Raw genomic sequence first — 27467 nt, forward strand, 5'->3', positions numbered from 1 at the left:
AGCAATATGGCAATTTTGAGACATTGGGCATCGAAAAAATAAGTTTTTGTAATAAAGACAGAGACCAACCTAGATGGTTGACTTTTTTGAAATTTCACAATTTGATGACTTTTTACAATAACTTTCAACTTTTTGACGGAAGAAGAAATCTCTAGGGCAGAAATACAAACGATATGGAAAAATTAGATAGTTTGGCATTTTATCAACAAATTCTCAGGGGGTCCAATAAAAAAATTCGTGACGGTGGTCCTCTCCGTCTCTTGCACTGGTTATTAATTACGATTGTTTTCATTTACAAAATTTATTTTCATACACGTTGTTTATAATAACATCCAAAGTTTAAAATTAAAAGACACTTCGACTCTCATTGACTTCCAACTTTCTCCTCTCTTCTCTCACGGGTTACCAGGGCATGTCCATACCAAATCTCTTATTCCCAAGTTTTTCACACAAGTCAACCTCGTGCTAACTTTCATCTTTTAGAACTTTATGAAGCGGAGCACAATAAACAAACGACATCAGAAATGACAAACAAACAAATTATAAATTCATGCTTAATTTCTCTCTAACTAAAATGACACTTTTGTGGAACAGGGCTACACCGCCTGTGTCGCGTACCTGTAACCTTATGAGACCTTTTAACTATCTCATTTACAATCAATTAACTTGGGCGATTGCTCTGTGACTTTCCTCTCCTCCTAAGTGTGCCGTCCCGACACATAATGAGTAGGCTGATAACTCGAATCTCGATCGCATCATATCCAGTACCTTGGCAATCGTAACGTTGTTCTCGACTGTTTCATTTTCGTATTTTACGTCCTATAAGCTTCACGTTAACTGGTTAACTCTTTGCTGTATCTTCTGAATATTCAACTCGATCTCTCCTTCCAAATTTATTATTATTGAATGCAGATACTTTATTAAATTTCTCTAGTACCTTAGTACCGGTAATACATTTAGACTCGTGTTCTGTTTCTAAATCACCCGATACACAGAAATAATTAATTTCGTTCTCATAAGACTCAGCACTCCACTTACCTCAACCCAAGTCAAGTTCTTAAAATCACACGCATCTTGCACACTCTCACTAAGTGAACTTGCATCAGGACTAAATGAAATACAATCATAATTTATATACAAAGATTCATTTGCATCATCAATATAGCATACACAGTCTTTCAAAATATCAAAGACAAAAAAAAAAAAAAACAACAACAATTATGTGAGAATTCCCGAGCAAGAAATGCATTATACACAACATAAGTTTTTTCACTAATTCTTATCCTAAAGTCCCATTTTCCAATTATTTCGTCCGTTACCGACAAAAATGTCACTCCCTAAGCCGGTTTCAATACGTCTCCACGCACGAATTCTTCATTGATAATCGTTCCACTGGATCCTTTATCAACCACCTTGAATACCAAATTGATTCTTTACATTTCCTCTAATTTTGCCAAACAAAATTTCGGATTTAAATGACAATCACTCCCTCCAATTTTGGCGGAACAAAACTTGAGTGCAAATTTTCATACACATTTTTTTTTTCACTTTTTACACGTTAGACAGAAGAAACTTCAATGCCCTTCTTCTGTCACTGGTTGTCCTCAGGAGTAGGATGCTGACTTTAGTTTTCGGAATCCGCAAATTTCTCCTCGTTGAACCGGAGCATGAGGTGTTCTACACTTTGGCTACCATTAAGCCTCCCGTATGTTGTTCTTAGTTTCTGTTCTGGTCTTGGACGGAATCCACGGCCTCTTCATCAACGATTCTGTCCCTGTGTTGGCAGAACGTATTGTCGCATCAAGGTAAATTGTACTATCCCATCAGCCATCATCAACACCTTAGCTGTGAGTTCCCAGCTCCTCTTTTCTCGTAGAGCTGCACGACGTACATGTAGCTTCCAACTTTGTCCTGGCCATCATGGTATTCAGAAGGAAATTATTACGCTTTTCTCTCTCTCTCTCTCTCTCTCTCTCTCTCTCTCTCTCTCTCTCTCTCTCTCTCTCTCTCTCTCTCTCTCTCTCTCTCTCTCTCTCTCTGCGTGTCTGATAGCTTCCTCCAATGTTTTATAATTGACAAGTATAACACACCTCTTGATTTCAGACTTTAACCCTTGAATAAAATGTTCCTTAGTGAGGGTTTCTTTTTGGCGTCCAGCCATGTCCATGTACAAACATGTAGCAAACTTTGTTTCGTTTGTGGCATGATCCTATAGAGCTTGCGTCTCTATTTGTTTATATGAATATATCCAAATAAGTTAGAATCATACAATGGCTCTACAGGAATAAAAATTTCAGAAGGGTTTCACAAACAGTGCAGAAGAAGGATATGAAGATAACGAACAGCATTCAATATCAAAGTCCATTGAACAATACAAAATAGGAGCCTAACAAACACGGACCTACGAAACATCATAGATGGGATCAGGTGCCATGGACGAGTGAGCATCCCCCGCTGACCGGTCACACCCGCCGTGTGCTCCTTGTCATGATCGGAAATCATCTTCATGAGATTAGACAATAAAGTTAATATATTTCATTATATTTATGATCCCACGTGATGCCACAATAATATATGACGGGTGTCCTCCCTGTCACTGGCACTTGTTAATAAATAGTTTTCATTTACATAGTTTATTTACATATTTGTAACACACGCAATAGATTTATGATAATACCTAGATTTCAAAATCAAAAGACACTTTCACTCTCATTGACTTCCAAACTTCTTCTCCTCTCTTCTCTCACGTATTCTCAGGGCATGGCCATACCAAACTCTTATTACCCTGTTTCTCACATAAATCAACCTAATGCTCACTTTCATCACTTAGAACTCTATCAATCACAATAAACAAACGACAGCAAAAATGACAAATAAACAGATTTTAAATTATAAACCCATGATTTTTCACTCTCTTTCTTCCTAACTAGCTAAAATGACACTCTTGGGGAACAGGGCTACAACGCCTAAACTCGGCCTCGTCAATAGTTTGACAAAAACGCGCGCAAGTCTATGAAATAATCTCACCTGTATAAATGCAACCAGAAAGAGACATAATCCAACTTACCACTGCCCGATGTGCCTCACTGAGATTTTACTCGTAATGTTGGTGTCATTTTAGAATTTTAATAACTGTCCTATTTAACCCATCGGCGGTTAGAAAAATTGCAATATGGGTGATTTGGTATGAATGGATAGGTTATGAATAGAAAGTCCCGATAAGAAAATAACTAGTTTTTATGGGGGGAAAGTTTTACAGTGCATATCAAAGGTATTTTAAAGCCCTACTCTTTTAAGCAGGGATTGCGCATTTTTATTGTGTAGAGTGTTTAAAAATGAGTCTAGAGTTTTCATTTTCCTCACAGAACAATAACAATCCATGTGACTTCATTAGCGATTTTGCATTAAATAGGTGCAAGAAAACGAGAGCAATTGTTTTTACTGAAAAAATCAATCCGTAACGCTATTAATTAAAACGTTCATATGTATATTAACATGAAACTTACTCTTTTACAGGAAAGATTAAATAAAAATAAATTGTTTTGAAGAAATGTGTTTTTCTTATATATTTGAAATATTTCATCAGTTTTCATAGCAAACTGCATGCTTTGTAATTAATTGATGGATTACAAGTTTCACAGGAATTCCAGAGTCTAAAATTACGCACATGAACATATTTCGTGGAGTTAAATTCTTTTGTTTTTCATCGAAAATGTGTTAAATTGTTTTTATTGATTTATTAAATCAATGATAAAGATACAAAACGAAATTAGCCCTTTTGTTGATTCATTTATTTACAGGTAAAGTCTATATATAATTTTTTCTTTTGACATAACGATTGAGTTCCAATCTAGCCAGTAACACTATGACTTTGTAGAGGCTTTCCGCAGCGCTATGAAAGCGTAACGTCAAATGCCACGAACATCGCGCGCAATGTCTAAACCAAATCTATACCCTCATATATGCCCTGTATATTTTGAGTATTTCTTCAAATTATGTAATAATGACTTTTGATTTTGTTCTGAATTTAAGAAAACATTTTCTGTGTTCACCCCTTCCTAAATTTTTAATTGCACTTTCAAAATCATCGTCAATCTTTTTGCTTAATCTTTTTATATTACACATATGTACTAGTATTTGCTGAAAATAATTTATACAAACACCTGAACTCTTGTCACTATAATCCTAATCGTTGCTTCTTCGTATAGCCAAATATACATCTTCCGACAAACAAGTAAACAACCGCATTCTAATAAATAATAATAATCGTTCGGGTTAAAAGGCTACCCTAGTGGCCTGCATTTATGTTAAATTTTATCTTCAGAGCTCACATCTCTTATCCCTCTTAGCCGAGTAATGCAAATTCACAGAAATATATTACAATCTTATTTTATGCAATTTTTGTCATGATACTTGCATCCACAGATGTAATTTTTGATAACTGAATTATTATTTTATATACCCCGTAATACACAAATTTCTCTTACCTTGTTTTAAGATTCGTATATAACCAGGGTTTAATAATTCAACACAATACAATTACATTAGCATTCAGTAACATGTTATTTCAACATCCGTAGCCCCTCAAAGTCAAAGTAATTCAAAGGAATGAACTTCTTTACCTTCCCTTCTAAGTTAAGAGAACATTTTCTGACCAAGCACTTACAGGACAGAGGTTTACACGGCGTGAGACTGGCCAGTTTCTGTGGCAGTTGTGACATCTGATAGGGCCGGGTGGTCAGATCTGCATCCCTTTTATCACGCCTTATATTTTAATCTCGGATTTATAGTATCCTACAGCAGTACTTTGAAGATTTTATGTTAAAAAGAAAACATTGAAATATGGATTTTTAGAGTTGTATCCAGACTGTTTGCATACTTGTACATTTTTTTTATACGGAAATGGAAGTGTTATATTTATATATGAAATTATTTACGATTTTAGACACATAAAATGTAAAGTGTGTTATATGCAATTTTTATCTTTTTTAAGATTGCCCATCGTTTAAATATGTAATCATAGATCAGTCGCTAATCACTGTGACCTTTTTGTATGATGTATAAAACAAAACTCATGAAATAAAAAAGAATCATTTGTTCATTGTTATTACATTACTTAAAATATTATCCGTACACAGTTAACAGCTCATGAGCTTAATTTTCGGAAATTGGTGAATTAATTTTTTGCATCAACGTGCCGTGACTGAAACAAAGGACAGTATATAATGACCAGGTTCCAACTTCATTTCATATTGTCCATTTTTTTAATATCTTTGACAGTTTGGCTGGGTCAGTTTCCTTTCATTAATTTCTGTTATATTTTCTATTAAATGTTAAGAAAAGGAATTAATTACAAAGAATAATTACTTAGTGTTTCAGGAAAATCAAAATCAAATATCTTCTTCATACATTAAAATTCTCATTGTATTTAATTAGCGGTAATAACGATAACGCACAGTATTCAATATCAAAGTACATAAAACACTACAAAGTAGGAGCAGAGCAAGGGTCAAATCTGTACCCTTTTAGCACTCCCAACATTTTAATCTCAGATTTATAGTATTCTTCAGCAGAATGTTGCAGATTATATGTTAAAAAGGAAACTTTGATATGTGTGTTCTTTAATGTGGATTTTTAATTAGAACTGTATGTACATGTACTAGTATACGGAAGCGTATATTTATCTCAAATTATTTCAGATTTTTAGACACAAAATGCAATCTTTATCTTTTTTTATGAGCTTGCCCATCGTTTAAAGGGACCGACTGTGGTTTTCATTGCGCAATATTTCGCGCATCATGGTAAAATGAAGCGTATGTACTGTTTTAAAGCAGCCTTTTTCGCTAAATTAATGAAATTAAACAAAAGTAGGAAATTAGAGGTTTTAAAATGTAATTACAATTTTATATGACTGGTTTTTAAACAGATTTTGCAATAGGTAGACTGACATCATTACAGTGTGTTTTGACGTTATTATAAACTGAAGCTCTTCAAGAAAGGGGTAATAAAAATGTTATTAAAGAAACAGTAATAAACATACGCTATTGAAATTTAAAGCATAAAATTTTAAGAATATCTCCATTATTTTCATTATGTTTTTATACAAATCCTTTGTGCCTGTCATACTTTCTGATACTCTAAAAAAAAAACACACAGGAAAATTCGTTATTTTTTTTTTTATATTTTGAGATGCCCCCTTTGTTAACAAGACGGTAGAATTTTGTGTCTCTTACATATAATGTTCAATAAAGTGTTACTCATCGAATATTATAGTTTGAACAAAAAAATTATAGTAGTATTTGTATGATTTGCTTTAAAGTGCTAAAAATCGACATTTTCCCTACATAATCCTATAGTAAATGTACCCGTATTTTGAGACGGTCCATTGAAAATACCTTGACGGTAGATTTTCTGCAAACTTGGCATGAAGACTGAAGTTAATGCAAGTTATATGTGGTATAAAAATGACGAGTTTCGCTATTGTTGTTTTCACACAATAAAACCCCAGTCGGCTCCCTTAAATATGTAACTATTTGAGGGATGTTCAGAAATTATTGAGAAATTGTGTATATTTTTCTTTCTAATGAACGTCTTTCGATGAAAATCCGCTTCATTCGTTTAACAAATACGAAGAATTTGTAAAAGCAAAAAAATATTTTACAAATATTAAATTACTTACTTTCAATGGTCCATAAATGTGTCAATGGTAGGGGTTCCGGGCGCAGTCACGAAGTCAGATTTTTTAAAATACGTAACAACAGCTATGTTGCTCCTGGTTGATAGACATGTGCATGTTTATAATTTTACAAAACTTACATGACGTTGAGCCAACATTTGACCAAAGTCGAATTTATTGGGCCAATGTTGGCGCAATCTTGGGTCAATATTTGTAGAAATATTGGGCAGATGAGCAATTTTTTATTGGGCCAATGTCATTTGCCAACATTGGACCAAAGGTACCGATGACATTGGCCCTACGTTCGCGGAATGTTAGGATGCTCTCTGGGATATATCTACTCTACTTAATATTTGCATGTACACATACACACTTTACCTATACACTGCCTTTACAAATCGAATTAAAGATATAACCGTTAGTGGGGTTAAAACTCTTTGTGATATCCAAAAATAAATACTGTATATATTAGAATCATTGGTACACATGTAATATTTTTACAGTTTGTATTAATAGATCCGTTCCCTTGTTCGAAGTTCTAATGGAATATTCAAGGAGATATGATATTAATATGATTATCTTTTTATTCGAAATTTGTATGAATTTCCTGTAAAAATTATATAAATATTTTGTATTTAGTAGATCGAGTTTGACGAGGGATTTTTAATATTTACAAGTGTGATGCACCCTTCTGGCTGCAGTATCCATAAGTTTAGACCTCGAAAGATTGGCCACAGAAAGAAAATGGTTGCAGAGAATTTATTTGACGGAGTTTCAGACGAAAATACAAGTGGATGTGACAGGCCTAGAAAAATTCAAGATGGCGCCGATGGGGACCTTGTTTATTATTAGGTATGTGTATATATATTTTTTTTTATTAAAAAAAAATAAGTAACGTCAGGTGTCTTCCATTGTGTAGGATAATGAAAATGAGATATAATGATACATGAAGTCCATTATGTTCTTCTGAAAAAATATAAGACATTCACCATTATTTGTCTTATTTAGTTTTTTTTTAGATTTCATAGAGCTCACATCGTTGACACCCATACTTTATTGTAGGGCGATACTTCACTAAGTGTTATGGAAAATGTGTATCTTTTATCCATAAAGATTGTACACTCATTCAGCAGTCTGGCATATTTAAATGATAAATTGTAGTTGTATTGCATTTGTACCTCATGACTTTCTTCGCATTTTATAAATACATGTTGTGAATTTATCAATTTTTTTTTCGCTCAAACTGTGAAACAGATTTACATGAAACTTTATAATCTTCATTCCTCTCGATCGTGGATCATAAGATGGAGGCGGATCCAGATTTCAGGTTTTTTGGGGAGCGGATGTGTGTGTCCGGAGAACATTAATGTGAACTAAAAATTACCAATATCCAATAAGATTAATTGATTAAACTATAACTGTCATGTTGTAAATTTTAAATACTCAGCATAAGATTATATTCATGTACATTTACATATACAAAATTTAGAATAATCAAAGTATTTGTTTCGATTAATGACAACATTTGTCATTCATCAAGTCTGTGTGTCGAGTAATTGTTTGTAAAGTTTATCAAAACTCTCAGTTTTTTTGTATATTGCTTTTTATTGAGAATGCAAAATTGTTCAAACAGGACTGAGTTGATTGCGATCGAAAATATCTTTTTTGAAACAAAATAAGTTTATTGATATCATTCATCTTTTTAAAGTCTTGCTGATTGAATACGTAATAATGTGCATGTTTAAAAAAAACCTGAAGAATGTAGCAAAATCTACCAAAATAGTACACGTACTGTCATATATTGTAAATTTTATATTTACTGCCACCCGGTAAATTCATAATGTACAACATATGACAACTTGAATTTACCGGGTGGTAGTAATTCAAAATTTACACCATGACAGCAGATGTAGTACTTTGGTAGAATTTGTTACATTTTTCCATAAAAGTGTAGTTCAAGGGAGATATACACTGTCCCTCTAACCCCTTCCCCTTTTCCATACACCAGGCGACTCAGCTGCAGAACTGATTAACCCCCTTCCCGGGAATCACGCATTTTAACGCGTCTATAACTTTATTTTTAAGGCAAAATTACCCATATACCCTTTCTCCGCAATTAAGCATTTTTCACGAACTTTCAAAAGTGTATTTAATCTTAAATTTAATGCCAGTTCCCTTCTATTTCATACTTGCTAGAATCTCATAAGATAAGAAAAGTTATAAACTTTTTTGAAATATTACGTCTTAATTATTTAAGCTAAATTTGAGAGAAACTTGTACTGCGCTATAGAGTGCTTATTGGGAAAAGATAACGTCACACTTCTATGACGTTAACATTAAGTGTATGGTGCATCAGTAAGTTGTAAAGAATTATCAATTTGCATAACGTACTATGCAAAATTGTTAATCTACGAAGTGATAATGTTTTAGCCAAAAATGTTGTCGTATTCATCAACAGTATGACTGATTTATCAAGTTTGTTGCTCACAATACTGTACAGTTCCCATGCGCGGATCTAGAGGGGGGGGGGTCGGGGGGGTCAGGACCACCCCCCTGGAATTTGCAAGGTTAATAAATTTATATACTAAAGCAAGAAAAATAGAGACCTTGGACCCCCCCCCCTGGAAAACGCAGACCCCCCTGGTAAATGTGTAAAATTGGTATGTTGGTATGAAAAGTCAATTGTGTGAAGCATTAGAAGTAATGGTATAACCCCCCCCCCCCCCCCCCCCCCCCCGAAATAGGTTTTTAACGTTTGGGCGAGTTGAGATTTTTTTTTTTTTTTTGCTTGTCAAGAAATTTCTTGGATTTTTTTTTGGACTAGGGTGGACCCCTCCCTGGAAAAAGTTCCTGGATCCGCGCCTGGTTCCTGCGTTTGGTCACATAATGTAAGTAAAGCAACAATTAGGTAAAAATAGGTACTTTGGGTAAGCTTAAATATCTATCAATAGATACGTAGGAAGAAATAATATTAATGGATTTGACCTGTTAATAATAAAAAAATCACCAGATGATCACTTGAAGGTAGATTACATTAACAATTGTAATATTTTGAATGTCACAATAATTTCATATTCATTTAAGCACTTCTTCACATCGTTATTAAATTTACGTGTGAGAAATTGATAGACTAAGTATGACTGTGTGTATCTGCTGTTGTGAAAAATGAAACATGCTCTATCATTTTCTGCACATTAAAAAATTTTCACACCTCTTTTAAATTTTTAATACTGGGGTAAACTATTTCACAACACCAAGAACAACAAAAATAATTTAGTACAATGTTTTAAAAACATGAACAAACCCCATTTATTTTCATAGCACCACAAGGTATTTATTTTTACCAACCACGTGTAGGCATGTAAATAAAGGGCGATAACTAAATGAATATGATTTAAAACGTTTCTCGATTCAAGTGTTTAAGGTGATAGAATTTGAAAAATAAAGACAAATTGGATTACATTTTATGTGGAAAAGAATGTTAAAGTGAATAAAGGCAAATAAAATGAGCTGTTCTTACATTAAATGCTTAAGTCCAAAAACAAACATCTAGTTCCTGTCTAAATCTTAAAGGGATTGATGTAGATCTCGTCCAGTCTGGAGCCAGGTCTCCTTAGAGGTCAAATCGACCCCCCTGTACTATGCTACATTTGACAGCGATAAAGAATATCAGCAGCTCAACAGGGGAGACAAATTAAGCCCCTGTTCTAAAGATGTTGACCTGCTCGCTTGTCAAAGTAAAGATCTTCGTGCTGTCGCATACTCTCAAGTTTTTTTTTTCAAAAATAAGTATTAGTTCGAGTTTTGAAAATATCTAAATTTAAAAAAAGGGATGATTAATTGTTGGCGAAACCGTTGCTCATGAAACAGAAACAGTTACCAATAATTTTGATAAAATTTTAATTGGAAATGGAAACTGAAAGTTTTTATCTCAAAACATGTCTATTTGGCTAGGGATCATTCTCACAGTACAATGGGTCCTGAAGTAGGGTCACTGGGCATTTGTTTGGTGATAATGTTTTAACCTTAGGTATAATTATATGTTGTTATTATTATATACTATGGGTTAAAAGTTTATTTCCGAGACAAGTGCCTGAGATGAGGGGCACATGGGTATATTAATAACGTTTACCAAGCATAGAAGTAAAATGAAACTTTTTGATTCACTTTCATTTCAGAGTTCTCAACAATGTCCCGAATAAAGTTATAAAAAGAAGTTTTACAAAGTGAATAAAAACATCTACAGTTTTAAATATGTAAACAATTAAATCAATTGTTGTATTTCATTTTATTTATGTTGAATGTTTCCCTAACACCGTTCTTGGTTGAAAATTATTAAGAATATAAACAAGTCATGTACATAACATAAAAAAGAATGACTGTCACATTAGATATATGGTAGATTATATAGCATAACCAATAACGGCCGATCAAAGTTTGACATAAAAATATATGGAAAAACTGTTCCTCTCAAAAATGCAAAGCCTTGATGGGTCATATTTATACGGAAAGCTTCTCAGGTAGTGTAGCTTTATAGATTCAAGTTTGTCAAAATCATGAGCTCTGGGGATAGGTCGGGCCACAATGACCGATCAAAGTTTTACTTAGGAATATATAGGGAAAATATTTCAAGGACATCAAAGCCATAATTGGTCACATTTAGGTGGGCCGGGGGGAGGGGGGGGGGTGAGGGGGTCACAATGTGAGTTCAAATGTAAACGGCAATAAAACCACAGGTAGCCAAAGAAATATGCAAGCATCCTTAGTGTAGATTCAAGTTTGTTCAAATCATACCCTCTTCCCTATACAGATTGTTTGGGACCACTTTTGGGTTTAAACTTTTTCGTAATAAACTGATTTCTGATTTTTCTTCGCCACATGTGACGTATGTGACCCATGGGTCTCTTGTTGAATGTTTAGTGTAAATATTATTTACCTCATTTTTTTTATTTTGATCTTTCCTTTGACCTTGCCCTCACTTTTTATATTATAGTATTTAGCTTCGTTTTAAAGAAACCACTGAAGATAGGGTAATCAAACTTTATATACCGATACATACTGAAGTATGTTATTCGACTACATCAACATTTTACATTGACCTTGACTACATTTTTCTTAAATTAGTGTTTACCTCAGTTTAAAAAAAACATTCAAGATAATTTTTTTTCTCAAATTTCATAAATTGATTGATTGATTGATTGTATACTGTTTAACGTCCCTCTCCAGAATATTCATAAATTGACACAATATTGATGAGAGCTATTCAATTGCATTGACATGTATTCACCTTAACCTTTCCTTTGACCTTGATCTCATTTTCTTGAATTAGGGCTAAGCTCAGTTTTAGATAAACCTTTCAATATTTTTTTTTTGAATTTGATATGCTAATACATATCAGCGATGGCTATTCAACTGCATCAAAAAGTTTCTTATTACTATGACCTCACTTTTCTTTGATTTGCATTTTACTTAGTTTTAAAAAAGCATTTCCGTGTAAGCTTATGCACTGGAACATAATTTGGTGAGAATTAATGATCTACAGTCAACTTTTTAGATTTCAATTTTAAAGCAGGTGTTCAATATTATTCTCATCAAATTTCATACACTAATATAAATGTTCATGTTGCAAAACTAGTATACCCTCAGCGGAGCATTCATGTCCTATGAACATATTTTATTTATCTCTATGTACCGGTATATCCTAAATGATAAAGCGGTATCAATAGATTGAAAATTTTGGATAGGTTTATGAGCAAATATCTCAAATTAAGCTTTTTAGTTATCTGTGAAATGCATGTTACAGTATGTCTAACAATTTTTTTTTTCTTACGATATTTTTAAATCCACCTTATATCTAGAGATCAGATTTTTAAGATTAAGTCAGTGATCAGGACTCTAAATAATAGACTGAGAACAAAATGATATTTTCAATATCTTGAGTTTGATTTAACAAATATACGTTTAAAAAAAAGGATTATGTATTGAATAATATGCCGAAAATTTTGTCTCATTATAAAAGATATTTTAAAAGTTAATTAGATTTGAAATTTTGACTTATGAAGTTTGTTCTCAATTTATGGTTTCTTATTGACCAAGTTATGCTTTTCATGGATTTATTTGTGTTGATCAAGGATTTGGTTGTGTTGATCAGGGATTTGGTTGTGCTGATCAGGGATTTGGTTGTGTTGATCAGGGATTTAGTTTTGTTGATCAGAGATTTGGTTATGTTGGTGATTGACTGATTTAACTTCAACCGTGTCTGGGTTGTGTTGGTCAGTGACTGGGATATGTTGTTCAGTGACTGGGATATGTTGTTCAGTGACTGGTATATGTTGTTCAGTGACTAGGTTATATTGTTCAGTGACTGGTATATGATGTTCAGTGACTAGGTTATATTGTTCAGTGACTGGGATATGTTGTTCTGTGACTAGGTTATATTGTTCAGTGACTGGGATATGTTTTTCAGTGCTTGGGATATGTTGTTCAGTGACTAGGTTATATTGTTCAGTGACTGGGATATGTTGTTCAGTGACTAGGTTATATTGTTCAGTGACTGGGATATGTTGTTCAGTGACTAGGTTATATTGTTCAGTGACTGGGATGTGTTGTTCAGTGCTTGGGATATGTTGTTCAGTGACTAGGTTATATTGTTCAGTGACTGGGATATGTTGTTCAGTGCTTGGGATATGTTGTTCAGTGACTAGGTTATATTGTTCAGTGACTGGGATATGTTGTTCAGTGACTAGGTTATATTGTTCAGTGACTGGGATATGCTGTTCAGTGACTAGGTTATATTGTTCAGTGACTGGGATGTGTTGTTCAGTGCTTGGGATATGTTGTTCTGTGACTAGGTTATATTGTTCTGGGCTTGGTAACCGTGACTTTTGTATGTTCAAACGTGACTGGGCTATGTTTCTCAGTCACTTGGACATGTTGTTTAGTATCTTGATTACATTGTTCAGTGACTGGTTTATATTGAGTCGTGACTGGCTTATGTTGTTTAGAAACCTGGCTATGTTGAATCGTGATTGGGTTATGTTGCTTAGAGACTGGGTTATGTTGTTTAGAGACTGGGATATGTTGAACCGTGATTGGGTTATGTTGTTTAGAGACTGGGTTATGTTCAGTAATTAGGATATGTTGTTCAGTGACTGGGATTATGTTCAACCGCTACTGGGTTGCTTTAGAGACTTGGTTATGTTGAACCGTGAGTGGGTTATGTTCTTAATAGACTTTGTTATGTTGTTCAGTGACTGGTATATGTTCAACTGTGACTGGGTTATGTTCAACTGTGACTGGAATATGTTCACAGAAGTATAATTGCATCAGGATTGCATATGTGTTCCATTACAAAAAATCATACGGAAGATAATATTCCTGGAAACCGTGACTTGGTTATGTTATAGACTCTACCTAGATATATACTTATAGGGAGTAAGAGTAAATGGCAATTAATTCCTCCCTCAAAGAAGATTACAGGCAGATGCCAAGTTTTTAGGGAGCGGGAGGGATATGTGTGTCCAGAGTACATCAATACCCATGTCAAACTGTTACCTACGTCCAGATGATACACTATATTATGAACTATAACTGCTATGTTCTTCATTTTGAAATTGGATCATAAATGTTTACGTACCTGTATTTTGGATTGAAATATATAAACATGCATTTTGGATTGGATTATTTATACATATACATGCACATCTACAAACTTTAGATCATGACGTATTTATTCATAACAGTTATTGTATTTTTTTCGATTAACACAAATGTACACACAATTCATCAATTTAATATACAGTTCGCAGTAAATATTTTTTTAAGAAATCGATGTCTAGCTAGTAGAGTATGCCAAGTCATCAACGATAGTTGGATACGTGGGATACTGTAAACCGACTTTTATTCGCGTGTGAGAAAGTTTCGTGAGGTTCGCAAGGGCATCGTCATTGCGAATATTTCTCTAGTGAACTGGTCCTGAAAGTTTCTTTTGTATTAACAACAGATTCAAAAAAGGCTTTATCGCGAAAATTAATCGTCGCGAACAAGTTTACTCCCGGTAAATCGTGAAATAAAGTCGTCGCGAATAAAAGTTGGTTTACAGTAATTTGCATAAGGAGTGAAAACAGTGTCTTACATATTTCTATTTCTATGCGAAATATATTTGTAAATTCATATTTTAAGAATCTTTTCAAATAGGTTTATATGTAAGCCTCCATTGTCAATTTCATTAGTCTCCGACCACTGACGTCCAATATAAAGACAGCCGCACAAGATTTACATGCATATTAGGCAACCTTAGCTCCGGATCTATCGCTTGGCGAAATTAACATTCCGGTATAATGATCAAGAAATATACTCCACTAAAGAGTTATCACCGAAGCTTTATAACAGACAAAACAAATAGAAATGGAAGTATTCCTTGAACAATAACAAGCAAAATACTTTAAATAGGACTGAGTTGCTTGCGATCTCAATCTACCTCTGTAATTGAAAATATCAGTTTTGAAACAAAATAACTTCATCGAAATAATTCATCTATTTAAAGTATTGTTCATCATATACATAATGCATGGTTGAAAAAGACTTCAAAAAGGTGGCAAAATCTAACAAAAAATGAAAATAAAAAATACCTCTTTCTCCTACTGATCCCATCAAGAGGTTTGCAAACTCCCCCTCCCCTTTCCCGAATCTTTTTCCCTTCTTCTTAATGCGATTCAAATAAAATTTGGGCTTGGGCCTTTTTAAAATATATATTACAGAGTGCCTGGTGTCATCTTCGGGTGCTAATCGTTGTTCTGTGATAAACACTAAGATACTTATTCTATTGAATACTACTGAGTTAATTCGCTAATGTTCAACAGTTTTGAATACATGTACCGAAAAATTATCTTTTTGAAATGGATAGCTTTTCGGTAGTTATTAATTGGATATTAAATCACGTCATGATATATGTGGTGTTTGAATTGAGGAATTCTGAAACTTCATACAATTTAATATTTTTTGTGACTGACATGAGGAAAACTATGCAGTCAATTGAAATTATAACTAATCATTATTATATATATTATCAATTGTTTTGTATTTTAATTTATTCTATAATAAAGTTTTTTGAAAAAATATTCTGTGAAGTTTTGGCAGCTTTTTTTTTCTTTTTAAAAAAGAAGTCTTTACAGTTGTTTTTTTTTTCTGAAGGCACAAATTACAGTTACAGTGTGTCTAGTTATTTAACTTTCATATTAAATTGTTATGTTTTTATATAATAAGAACATAAAAATCTGTTTTAATGTGTTAAAACATGTTTGATTTTTTAGCTCACAAGTATCTAGATTCTAAACACTTTCTCATACATGTTTAGAAATTTACATGTTTAGGAAATATCTGCACGAAACATCCGGGTGGCTCAGACACGGCTCGGGCACGGATTCCGTTCCCAGAAACCCGTGATTATAGCATTCCTGCTTCTATGTAAAATATACATATGGGAAGCCGGGCCTAAAATATGTCGCGGCACGGACACTGCACGGGATATTGTCCGAATTAATTAAAATATTTCTCAATTTGTAAGAAAATTCGTGTCAGAAAGCCTAGTTTCCATATATGAACTCACGAATTCTTAAAACCTGTGTCAGAAACCCATGTCCTTTTCCATAGATGGAGAAACGGAATTTTGGAAACCCGTGTGAAAAAAGCCGTGCCGTATACCATATATGGAGTCACGGGATCTGTGCATTTGTCTAGATCTAGGTCAGGACCTTTATAGATAATCTCCTGATGTAACTGTGGATGCCAAAAAGAAGACTGAAACTAAACTAACTTCACAATGTTTCACATTTATGTCAAAAATCTTATTTGAAGGTGTCTTTTTACTTACTTTCTGTTAAAGATATGTATGCCGTGTTAAACAAAATGTTTGCACAGCTGAAACCGAACAAAAATTTCTGAAGTATGATATGCTATCAAAAATGAAGCATTCTTGCAAATTCGACGAAATATTATTCGGTATTAACAAAGTAAACATGCATATTTATAAAGGACTGACGTTTATCCTGGATCTGCGCATGTGCGCGGGAAAAGCATCGCGAGAATCATCAGGTCGAGGAAAATATTTTTTGTGACGTCTGTTCATTGAGAAACCAATATGACTGACAAATCGACAAATCAGCTCAATGAGTTGCATTTAATGCATTTATGGATTACTACATAAAATACCACATGTGTTTTTCGAAAAGGCTAGTTTTTTATGATGGAAAGCATTTACACGCTTAATGCTATTATCTACTAATTGCTCAATTTGCATACAAATGATTAACAATGATAAAAATTAAAGTTTTCCCCACTCCATTGTACAGGTCCTTTTGTTTAGAGTTTCACCGTGCTGTACTGCTAGTGAAAAGACAATTGCACGTGATTATTCCTGTGTACAAAACGCAACCAACTCTGAGGTGAGCTCACGTATTGAGAATCCCTAACTCACGTGTTTGTAGTAAAAACGTAGTAGACCATCATGCTTTTCGGTTCATTCACTAGTTTACCATTGTTTGCTATGCAAAACTACGTGATCATGAATATTTCAATAAGAGGCGGTTCATTATCCGACTCGGAGAGAAAATAATTTTTACCAAATAACATTTCATAACTTTTAAAAGTGATGGAGTGCAACTGTCTTATTTGCAGAGAGTATATAACTTATATAACTTGGTTAGATACCACATATATTTATCTCTTTTAAAATAAAACACTAATACGGCATATATATCTTTAAAGATTTACTTGTTAAAAACCATGCTAATTTTTAAGTTAGGATTTAATGATAATGTACAATTCATTTATAATTTTATCTAGCTAAACATTCTGAAAATTGAAAAATTGACTTATTTATTTTATACTACACTTAATGCATATAGTTCAAAAGTGATTAAATCATCCAAGACTGACATGAATAAGTTGTATGTCTACATCATAAGATTGCATTTTGCATCTACAATGTCAGATAGCGGCGTTAGTAAGTATATTTACTCATATTTAAATTATATTATCTTAAAAGATTGCTAACTTGTGTGTCAACATAATTAACTTGCATGTTGGCATAAATCTGTTGCATGTCTACATGATTATGTTGCATGTTAACATAATTTATCTTGCATGTAGGGGGCAGATATTTGCCATCATACTAGTCCAATAATATGAATAAATTAAACCATAACTACAAATTATTTAATTTTAGATGTAACACGTAATTTGATTGGGTGAAAGATTTATTAATCCATTTCGTATAACATGAATTGAGTAACGTCAAATACGTATTAGTCCGATTGCCGCTACTTTTAAAATATGCTTAATTTGAAGCCTTTTTCTGGAGGAAAAATTGTCTTATCATGTACACTGAAATTACATTATGAGAAATGAAACTTATTTCAACCTATGTTATAAGATATAAAGGGTGTTAAGAAAGTTCGTTCCACATTTTTCTTTTATTTTCAAAAAGAAATACGACGGGAAGATATTTACAATTTGGGATATTTCATGTTTACAGAGTGTGTTCTTGATACTGATAAGGTTTTAACTGTCTTTCGTTGAATCAATAAGGGGAGGGTAGGTATTAAAACAGATGATGTCTGTTCAGAAAAATTATGGATGATGCATATTTTTTACATATATTCAACACGCAGGTCAAAACATCCTTTCAAATACTATGCAAAAATTATCAAATCTGTAAAATATTTCAAAATGTCAAACCTATTCTTTTGAAAAAGTAATATATCATTCTTATACCTACGCCAATCAGCTTGTCTGATGCAAAATAAGCTATTAAGAAACAAAAGTATATCATCCTCAATTTTCATTCAAAATGACCAGCATTTCTATCATTCGGGTGCTTTAAAGATGTTATACATATTTTCATATGGAAGAAAAATCTTATAATTTCCTGCTAGAAAAGATTTGCTATAAATCTAAAGCACACTCTTGTGATTTTGTCAGACTTAAAAATTTACCTTTTTAATTACGCACTATTTTGAAATTTTTGAAAATATTTCATCCCGGAAACGAACTTTCTTAACACCCCTTAACATAACTTGAGACATATTACGTTTTTTTATAATCCGCTTCGCGGCTTATAAAGCATAAACTGCCCCAGGGTATGGTAATCGTATAACATAAGTTGATATAAGCTTCCTTCCTTGATTGCCATGTTCTAAATTTTGAATACTCTGAATTAGATTATGTATACATGTACATTTACATATACAAAATTAATAACATGATGTATGTATAAATAACAAAGTATTTGTTTCAATTAATGTAAAAAATTGTCATTCATAAAGTCTGTGTGTAGAGCAATTGTTTGTAAAGTTTATTAAAACTCACAGTATATTGCTTTTCATTGAGAATGCAAAATCGTTACAAAAGGGTTAAGTTGGATACGATCGAAAATATCTTTTTTTGAAACATACTTGATTTCATACTGTTTAAAGTTTTTTTGATTGAATACTTAATATACACGTTCAAAAAACTTGACAAATGTAGCATAATTTACCAGAAAAGTATATGTTCATGGGCAGTCATGCAGTAAATTTTGAATCATTGCCGCCCGTTAAATTCAAGTTATCAAATGTTGTAAAGAATTTCGTTTGAATACACTGTAGAACGTCATTTGGAACCTTTTCGGCTATCCATTTTAAGCTTTACATTACAGTACATCGCTATATTAAACTATGGTTATTATGCAAGCATCTGCTTTTATTTGATATTTATGCCTTGAATTTTTTGTCATACATATTTCTATAATTACTGACAATGTTATTGAAAAAATCATGTATACGCCTTAAATTCCGGAATGAGTTTCGAAGTTAAGTTATCCCAAAATAGGCGGAAAAATTTAAATTACATTGATATGGAATGTAAACATCAGCACATATGATTGTTTAGCAATCAGATTCTACGAATGAATTTAAATAAAGAAGAGAGAGATGGTGTAGTTTCATAGTGCACAAATAATGCATGTAAATGATTCTAGTGTTTAGGGATTGGGTAGATGTCTCGCCCCGCAGACCCTAATACTCGAGGCAACATGTACGTATACTTACAAATCACACTGGCAATACAAGATTGTTTTTCAAAACACCCCTAACGAAAAATACAAAGTAAAATAAGAGATATATAATCTTCAAAACCATATTCAAATTTTCGCAAAAATCTTCTATAGTTTGAAGTTGTAAGTACAATTTACACTTTCACAATAGAAACTTCCAATGACAAACAAATTGAAATGTTCAATGAAAGCGTTAGGGTATTATACCGTGGAATGTCATGTGAGTAAATTAATTATCATAGCAATCGTTGACAATCGGAGACCTGTTGATTTAGTAGTTAACTTGACAATGATTTGGATACTTTTACAAACTATTAGATATTAGCCGCAATTTGTCCAACATTGTCCTTTGGAGATGTTTAAGTTTAATTTAAAATACGCATTCTATGCAAATGAGACTAACGGACAAGTTGCGGCTCGATGTAAACAATGTCGTTTAAAACTGGTATGCATATTATGAATTACAATAGAAATGTGACAGAACTGTTATACCCTCGTCTCAAAATACAATATTTACATTTAATTTAATTGACCCTAATAAAAAGCATTATAAATTTACAAGTGATAAATACGCACAAGACCTAATCACTAAAGTCTGTCGGGCGAATGAATACAGGGAATACATTTCTACGCCGTTACTGTTTAAACAGAACCAAAAATTTATGTCTGTAATACGATTCGTTTGTATTTTTTTGTTGCAAAAATATAGTTTATCATTTTAAATTAATAAATAAATAAAACTTATAATTATCTGTTATCATTGTGCACTATTTTCGTTTCCGGATTAAGCTGTTCCAAAGGCTGTTCTACTAATTGCAACTTACATGAAGGATAAGGTAGGAATTTTGAATGAAAAATCAAAATTGCGGAAAATACATGTTTGAAAGATGCAGTCTCATAACTGCAATGGTGTGTGCAAGCAAATTTTCATAACGCGCGTCATTGAATTTGTTTGCACACACCATTGCAGTTATGAGACTGCATCTTTCGAAAAATGATAATTCAATGCTTAAGTGTCACTCGGCATTATTTAATACTTTCATGCAATATACTACTAATATACTAAAACCTGCCCTTAAGACATTGTTTAATACCTATAAAAAAAAATAATGAATTTTAGAGTTTTATATTGCGCAAAACACCCTGATCCAACTCCCATAGCTTAATTGCACTCATCCTTTTGTGTTGTCTGTCACACAGGTAATCCCACTCTCGAGGGGGGAGAACAATTATGCAAGGTCATGGATGACCTATTGGTGATCTCAATCACCGTGCACTGACAACCATAGAACAGTGACCTGAAGAGATCACGTAGGTTTAGGAGACCCGGAGATAAAATCATCGTACCGTCACAACAAAAGAGGGATAATTCTTATTTGTTGACAAGTTCAAGTTCATTTTGTTCACCCAAAGCAAAATTGGTACTTAGGGTTAAAATAACATAAATACATTAATATATACAAATTGGTTAGAGGTACATATTCTATGTATAACAAAAAGATGACATATGAATACATTGGCGTCGGAAGCAAATTGAAAAAGGGGCTAAGTGGAAGAGATAAAAATTTCAAACCTATCAAAAACCTTAACAAGCAAAAGAAGGGAAAATGTATCCATTGGCCAAACACAAAAAAAAAAAAAATATTCCGTGGTGGGGGTGGGGGAAGGGGGGCTAGGTTCGAACGTCTTTCAGTACCGATCTTTTAAAAAAAGAATTTAAAAAGAAAAAAAAACAACAACACTTCCACTTGCCCTTTTTACCAACTGCAACGTGCTTGTTAAACGGGGGGTGGTAAACCTTAACAAAAAGATGTTCTATAATAAAAAATAAAATAGGAACTAATTGGGTAAACAATAGAAGGGAATATCAAGTAGGAGAGACAGCATCGCAAATTATTTAAATTAACATGCATACTTTCAACATTTTTTTCGCTTTTAGCTGACATTAGTTCCATGATTTGATAACATTTCTTTTTGGTCTGTAGAAATAATAATTACCAAGGGCTTTTTCTTTGTATTAGCTTACGTTTCACATTCTCATAAATAATTGAATTTATCAATGCAGTTTGAGTATTGTTACAAATTTTTCAGATTCTATCACACAGCAGTATAACATGCCACCTTCCAATCTCTATTGGTAAATGATGTTTTGCAGTATTAAAATCATTCTACAATATACCGAGATATAGAAAGGAAATTAGCGACCTGTTTCACCATAGACTAATTGTATGATGGTGTAGAACTTTTCAAATTAAATACAAAGTCATATACATATACTTTAAAAACTTCAAATGCAAACGTTTTTAATACTATCAAGATTGTGATTGCACCATATTTCAAGGCCATATAGTAATACCGGTACTTCAACTCTATCAAAAAGATCAAATTGACAATTAACTGGCATTTTAAATTATCTAATTTTTCTTATAATGCCATTCATGAGAAGACCATAATCATTGCACAGAGTATCACCTGTATTTTCATACGATGAGTGATTATGACGTGGATTTAATGATACACTGTAAAGCATATCAAAGATTGGATATTTAATAGCCGATTACAAAATAAAAATACACATGGTTTCTAACAACCAAAAAACCCCCAATCATGGGTATGATCTATCAATCCTCACAGGGTGTATCTGAACCTAACTTAGTACTTTTAACAGTATCAGAGAGAGCAAGGTGTTGAGGTCATGTTTACACAAAGGTAATGTTATGTTTACATGTAGTCATAACCTTGTAGAAAAGCAGTGATCTTCCAAAGAAGGGCATACGGAAGATCGGATGTTAAATTAAGGAATAACTATCTTCTAATTTGGTATTTGCAACCGTTAATGCTGATTTAACGGTTGCAAACTGAGTTTTACTAGCACATCAGCCAATCAAAACGTTTTTTTCAAACCAATTGCATTAGAATGACTGATTACGACAGCTTGTGTATTTAAAAAAGTACACGCGATTTCTAACAATCAAATAACGTTCAATCATCGGCATACTTTACCTTAACCTTTTTCTATGAAATCAAAACACATCACACCAAAAAAATGAATTTGTTTTCTGTTTAATATTGTAAATCTTTGATTTACAAATTGTTCTTTTTTTCCTTCATCCTGTCTGAAAACAGAAAATAATTCAGATTATAACTTTATTCTTTATCTTATTGCTGTAAGGGTAAATTTTTATCACTATCTATGTATAGTTTAATCATAACTTAATAATATATTTGTATGAGAGTGTGTGAGGGTGAGTGAGGGTATGTATGTGATAAAAACATATATACTAAGATACATACTGCATTCATCAGTAGATACATAAATATATATTATTATAACAGTAACTTGATCCGAAGGGTCGTATCACGTCGAGTTGACAGGCGCGGATCATCAGATCTAACGAGACATGAATCATCAGATCTAACGAGTCGCGAAGCGTCGAGTTTGATCTGATGATCCGCGCCTGTCGACGAGACGTGATACGGCTCTTCGGATCAAAGTACTGTTATGATAAATTTATTATATACCCCCTTATAACTGGCTAAATATATTTAAATAATCCTTTAGAGATTAATGGTAAAATATTTATCCAACGAAAAAACAAACAATCAAAACAAAGGACTTTTTAACGCGCAAGAAAAATAACATATTTCTGCGTACTACGTCATCAGAGTGGTTATATGGATTCAGAAAACCACAGTGTGATGATCCGGAACGTCGGATCACGACGTCAAGTGATTGCGTAAAATCAACAGTAAAATTGAGTGATACAAGTTAGGTATATAATAAAAAGATTTATTATACTTCTGTTAAAATCTTTCCTATATAAAGTTCAGAAGGTAAAATAGCTATCTTTTATAGTTCACGTATAGCAAAGCTATACCCCGTGGTATAGTTTTTGTTATTATACTTCTGTTAAAATGTTTCCTACATAAAGTTCAGAAGGTAAAATAGCTATCTTTTACAGTTCACGCATAGCAAAGCTATACCCCGGGGTATAGTTTTCGCTATCCACCCTCGGAAAATTTTCATGCAATTTTTGCCTCCAAATTTGATTTCAAGCAATAAATCTATCAACTGATGATGTCATAATGACTTCAGTAGCATTGTGACGTCATCAGGTTTTCAGATTATTCTTGCAGCATTATCATACTTCTAAAAAATTCAAACCTCAGAAATTATATTATACATCAGTATAATAAAGCACTTATCCACTGGGTGTGAGTGGGATAGCTCTTTTTTCAAACCCTGGACAGAAACTATTCCCCTCGGGCAAGCCCTCGGGGAATAGTTCTCTGTCGCGGGTTTGATAAAAGAGCTATCCCACTCACATCCAGTGGATAAGTGTATACTATCCACACTCGGAAAATTTTCATGCAATTTTTGCCGCTAATTTAGATTTCCAGCGATAAATCTATTGACTGATGATGTCATTATGCCTTCAGTAGCATTGTGACGTCATCAGGATTTCAGGTTATGCTTGCAGTACTCTCACTCCCAAAAAATTCAAACTTCAGAAATTAAAGTAAAAGATTGTGGTAATGTATGACAGATTTTTGAAATTCTTTGTACCCTGATAAATAATTTCCATATAACGTAGAATATGCTACAGTTCATTATGAAATAAGCGGTCATCATTCGGTCAATGTTCCAAATTCCACCTTTAATTTTTATTTTCAACCGTGGGGAAAATAGAGCAAGGTCTAGATCAGAGACAGCATTAATTCATAGCTCTGAGCATCATCCGATTGGTTGGGTTAATTTTAAAGCTTATTTAAGGAGAACGCAGCGTGGCAGTAAGGTGTGAAATGTAAATAATTAAATAAATAATTGAATTCATCAGTGCAGTTTGAGACGGCATTAATTCATAGCTGTGAGCATTATCCGATGAGTTCGGTTAATTTGAAAGCTTATTTAAGGAGAACGCAGCGTGGCTGTAAGGTATGGAATGTATCACTTTCCATGGATACTTAAATGTTCCATTTGGAATGTGTATGGGATTAAAAAAAATGAGTGATCATGTGTTTCTTTAATTAAGTGGGTGTTCAATCCATGGATTATTTTTTTTCCCACAATCGACTAGTACACCTCCCACTGAAAGACCTCCCCAGAAACTACTCGTGAGGAAAATCCTTTAAGTGTTTCCTAAGGCACCTGACCCCAGGATCATGAAACAAAATAAGACTTAAGTCAATTTTTCAGATGCCTTTCAAATGATTATTGATTATCGAATTTATCTTAAAATTTGCAATTAACAACTTGTTTATGAATCAAAATTGAAACACATTTCAATTTTGATCTGTTTGCCTTCTATAAAATTTAAGTACAGCATGAAGATTTTGACTTAAGCTTAAGATGTTTCATGATCCCCGGGCCTGAATCTTATCAATCAGTCGCTCGATATGCCAAACATGGAAAAATTCTACCCCCTCTATTTGTAAATACATGCATGGTGTACATTTTTATTATGTATCTATATAGAGGGGTTAGATTTTTTTTATATTTGGCATATTGAGCTATAGTGCGTAATGTATTCAATCCATACATATTCTGAGAAAGGATAAAAATGTTTTAAGAATTTTAAATTCCATTTATATTTTAAATATTTGAAAGATACATTTCCTTATAAATATTTATAGTTTGTGCTTAAAATGTCCATTTTAGACTCAGTAATGGACCTGTAAACACGAAGAATTTAATCATATACAGATACTGTGCAGAGCAATATTTGTATGACCAGTGTTCTGGTTTTGAGTGAAAAAAATTGAATTGATATCTCTTAAATAATCCAGAAATCTGATGAAAGAATTGCTTTGAAATGTTTAAGACTTACTTAATATAAAAAAAAAATATGTACACAAAGTATGAAAAATAATCATTGACTAGATTTTTTTTTCAGCTCAAGGTCCTGTTCCTCCTGAAGGATTTCCATCCCTGATGTACCCTTAAATGTCCATCAAATATTTCCATTTCTAATTTTGTTCTCTGTGATAACTCTTTGAAAGTTAGGGGGAGTTTATTTCATGATAATTATGTCGAAATGTAAATTAGGCAGGTCAATAGGTCAGGGGTTAAGGAGGCCTAATATGCATGCAAATCTCGTGCGTATCTGTCTCTGAGTCTGACGCTAAGGAGGCCAAATATGCATGTAAATCTCGTGCGGGTACCTTTGTGTTTGACGTCAGTGGGCGAGGACTATTGAAATTGGCATGAAAGTCCTCTTGTTATTTTAATCTATTAATCTACATTTTTAAAGTCTAAATCTACAATTTTATTTCACAATGAAATGGAAATATAAGGAATCACTGTCTAGTTAGGAGTAATTTTATCCCATGTTTCCCACTATTGTTGATGCCCTGGCATACTCTCCTAACTAGACAGTGATTCCTTAAGTATATAATACTCTGATATTAAATTAAAGCATTTTATAGAAGAAAAGGATTGCTTGCGAGACAGTTTTAAAAATGTCACTAACTATTAGCATTAATTAATTAACAAAGATTGCATTGTAGGCTATGGGGAAAAGTATTTTTTAAAAATAAAAATTCAAATAATCAGAATATCACAAAATACTGCGGTGGAAAGATGCATTGAAACATTATAATTAGAATGACATTTCAAAATAATTTTTGTCCGATTCTACACATCTGTTTTAAATTCAATTTCATTAAATCTGTTGCTATTAGGGATTGAATACATGTACCTTAAATTACATTTATAAAAAGTTACTATCTAATCTAATTTTAAAACAAAGTAATTACGAAAACATATTTAAATACTTTGACTTTAACTTCCATTACTTTTGCAGCAATATTCCTTCATCACCTGCATACGGAGTATACATATCTCAGTTGATTCGATACACAAGAGCTTGCTCTACGTATGAACAATTTCTAAAACGATGCAAATTATTGACAAGCAAGTTGATGAAAAAAGAATATCAGCAGTCTCGTTTAAAGTCATCATTTCGTTAGTTCTATGGTCGATACAATGACCTTGTCAGCAAATACAATTTATCATTGAGTCAAATGCTGACTGACGTTTTTCATACTAATTGTTAGTCCATCATTTATACACTGAATTGACGACGGAATTTTCCGTTATTTCCTGATCATGACAAGGAGCACACGGCGGGGGTGACCGGTCAGCAGGGGATGCTCACTCCTCCATGGCACCTGATCCAACCTCTGATGTTTCGGAGATCCGTGTTTGCTCTGCTCCTATTTTGTATTGTTTTATGGACTTTGAGATTGAATACTGTTCCTTATCTCCATATCCTTCTTTCAGATGACGAATGAAGAAGGGAAAAGGACGTCCAGGAAGGACAGTACAAGTTCTCATTAAGAAACTGTGTAAAATGTGTTATCATGAAGAAACTGTGTAAACTGTGTTATCATGAAGAAACTGTGTAAAATGTTTTATCATGAAGAAACTGTGTAAAATGTGTTCTCATTAAGAAACTGTGTAAAATGTATTCTTATTAAGAAACTGTGTAAAATGTATTTTTATTAAGAAACTGTGTAAAATGTATTTTTATTAAGAAACTGAAGAACGGTGAAGGAAGGACAGTACATGTACGCATAAAGAAATCAAATTTGCCATCAATAAATTTGTAAACATTTCATTTTTTTTAATGTATATACGTGTTGTTGCACAACAGCTTAATGGTCATCTCACCAGAAACGGTCTTCATGATGACCTGCAGT

General features: G+C 33.0%; 1 protein-coding gene across 1 annotated transcript; it reads right to left on the bottom strand.

The window, feature by feature from the left end:
• Positions 1–12873: 12873 nt before the first annotated feature.
• On the bottom strand, positions 12874–14217 carry LOC134267454 (uncharacterized). The gene is made up of 2 exons (XM_062749661.1): positions 14214–14217; positions 12874–13583 (listed from the first exon to the last, which is right to left on the bottom strand). The coding sequence occupies exons 1-2, from the start codon at positions 14215–14217 to the stop codon at positions 12874–12876; spliced, it is 714 nt and encodes a 237-aa protein (XP_062605645.1).
• Positions 14218–27467: the final 13250 nt, after the last annotated feature.

This window comes from Saccostrea cucullata, unplaced genomic scaffold, assembly GCF_032062105.1.
Source record: "Saccostrea cucullata isolate Sc308-1 unplaced genomic scaffold, CSIRO_AGI_Scuc_v1 ctg597, whole genome shotgun sequence".
In the NCBI taxonomy this organism is placed as follows: Eukaryota; Metazoa; Mollusca; class Bivalvia; order Ostreida; family Ostreidae; genus Saccostrea; species Saccostrea cuccullata.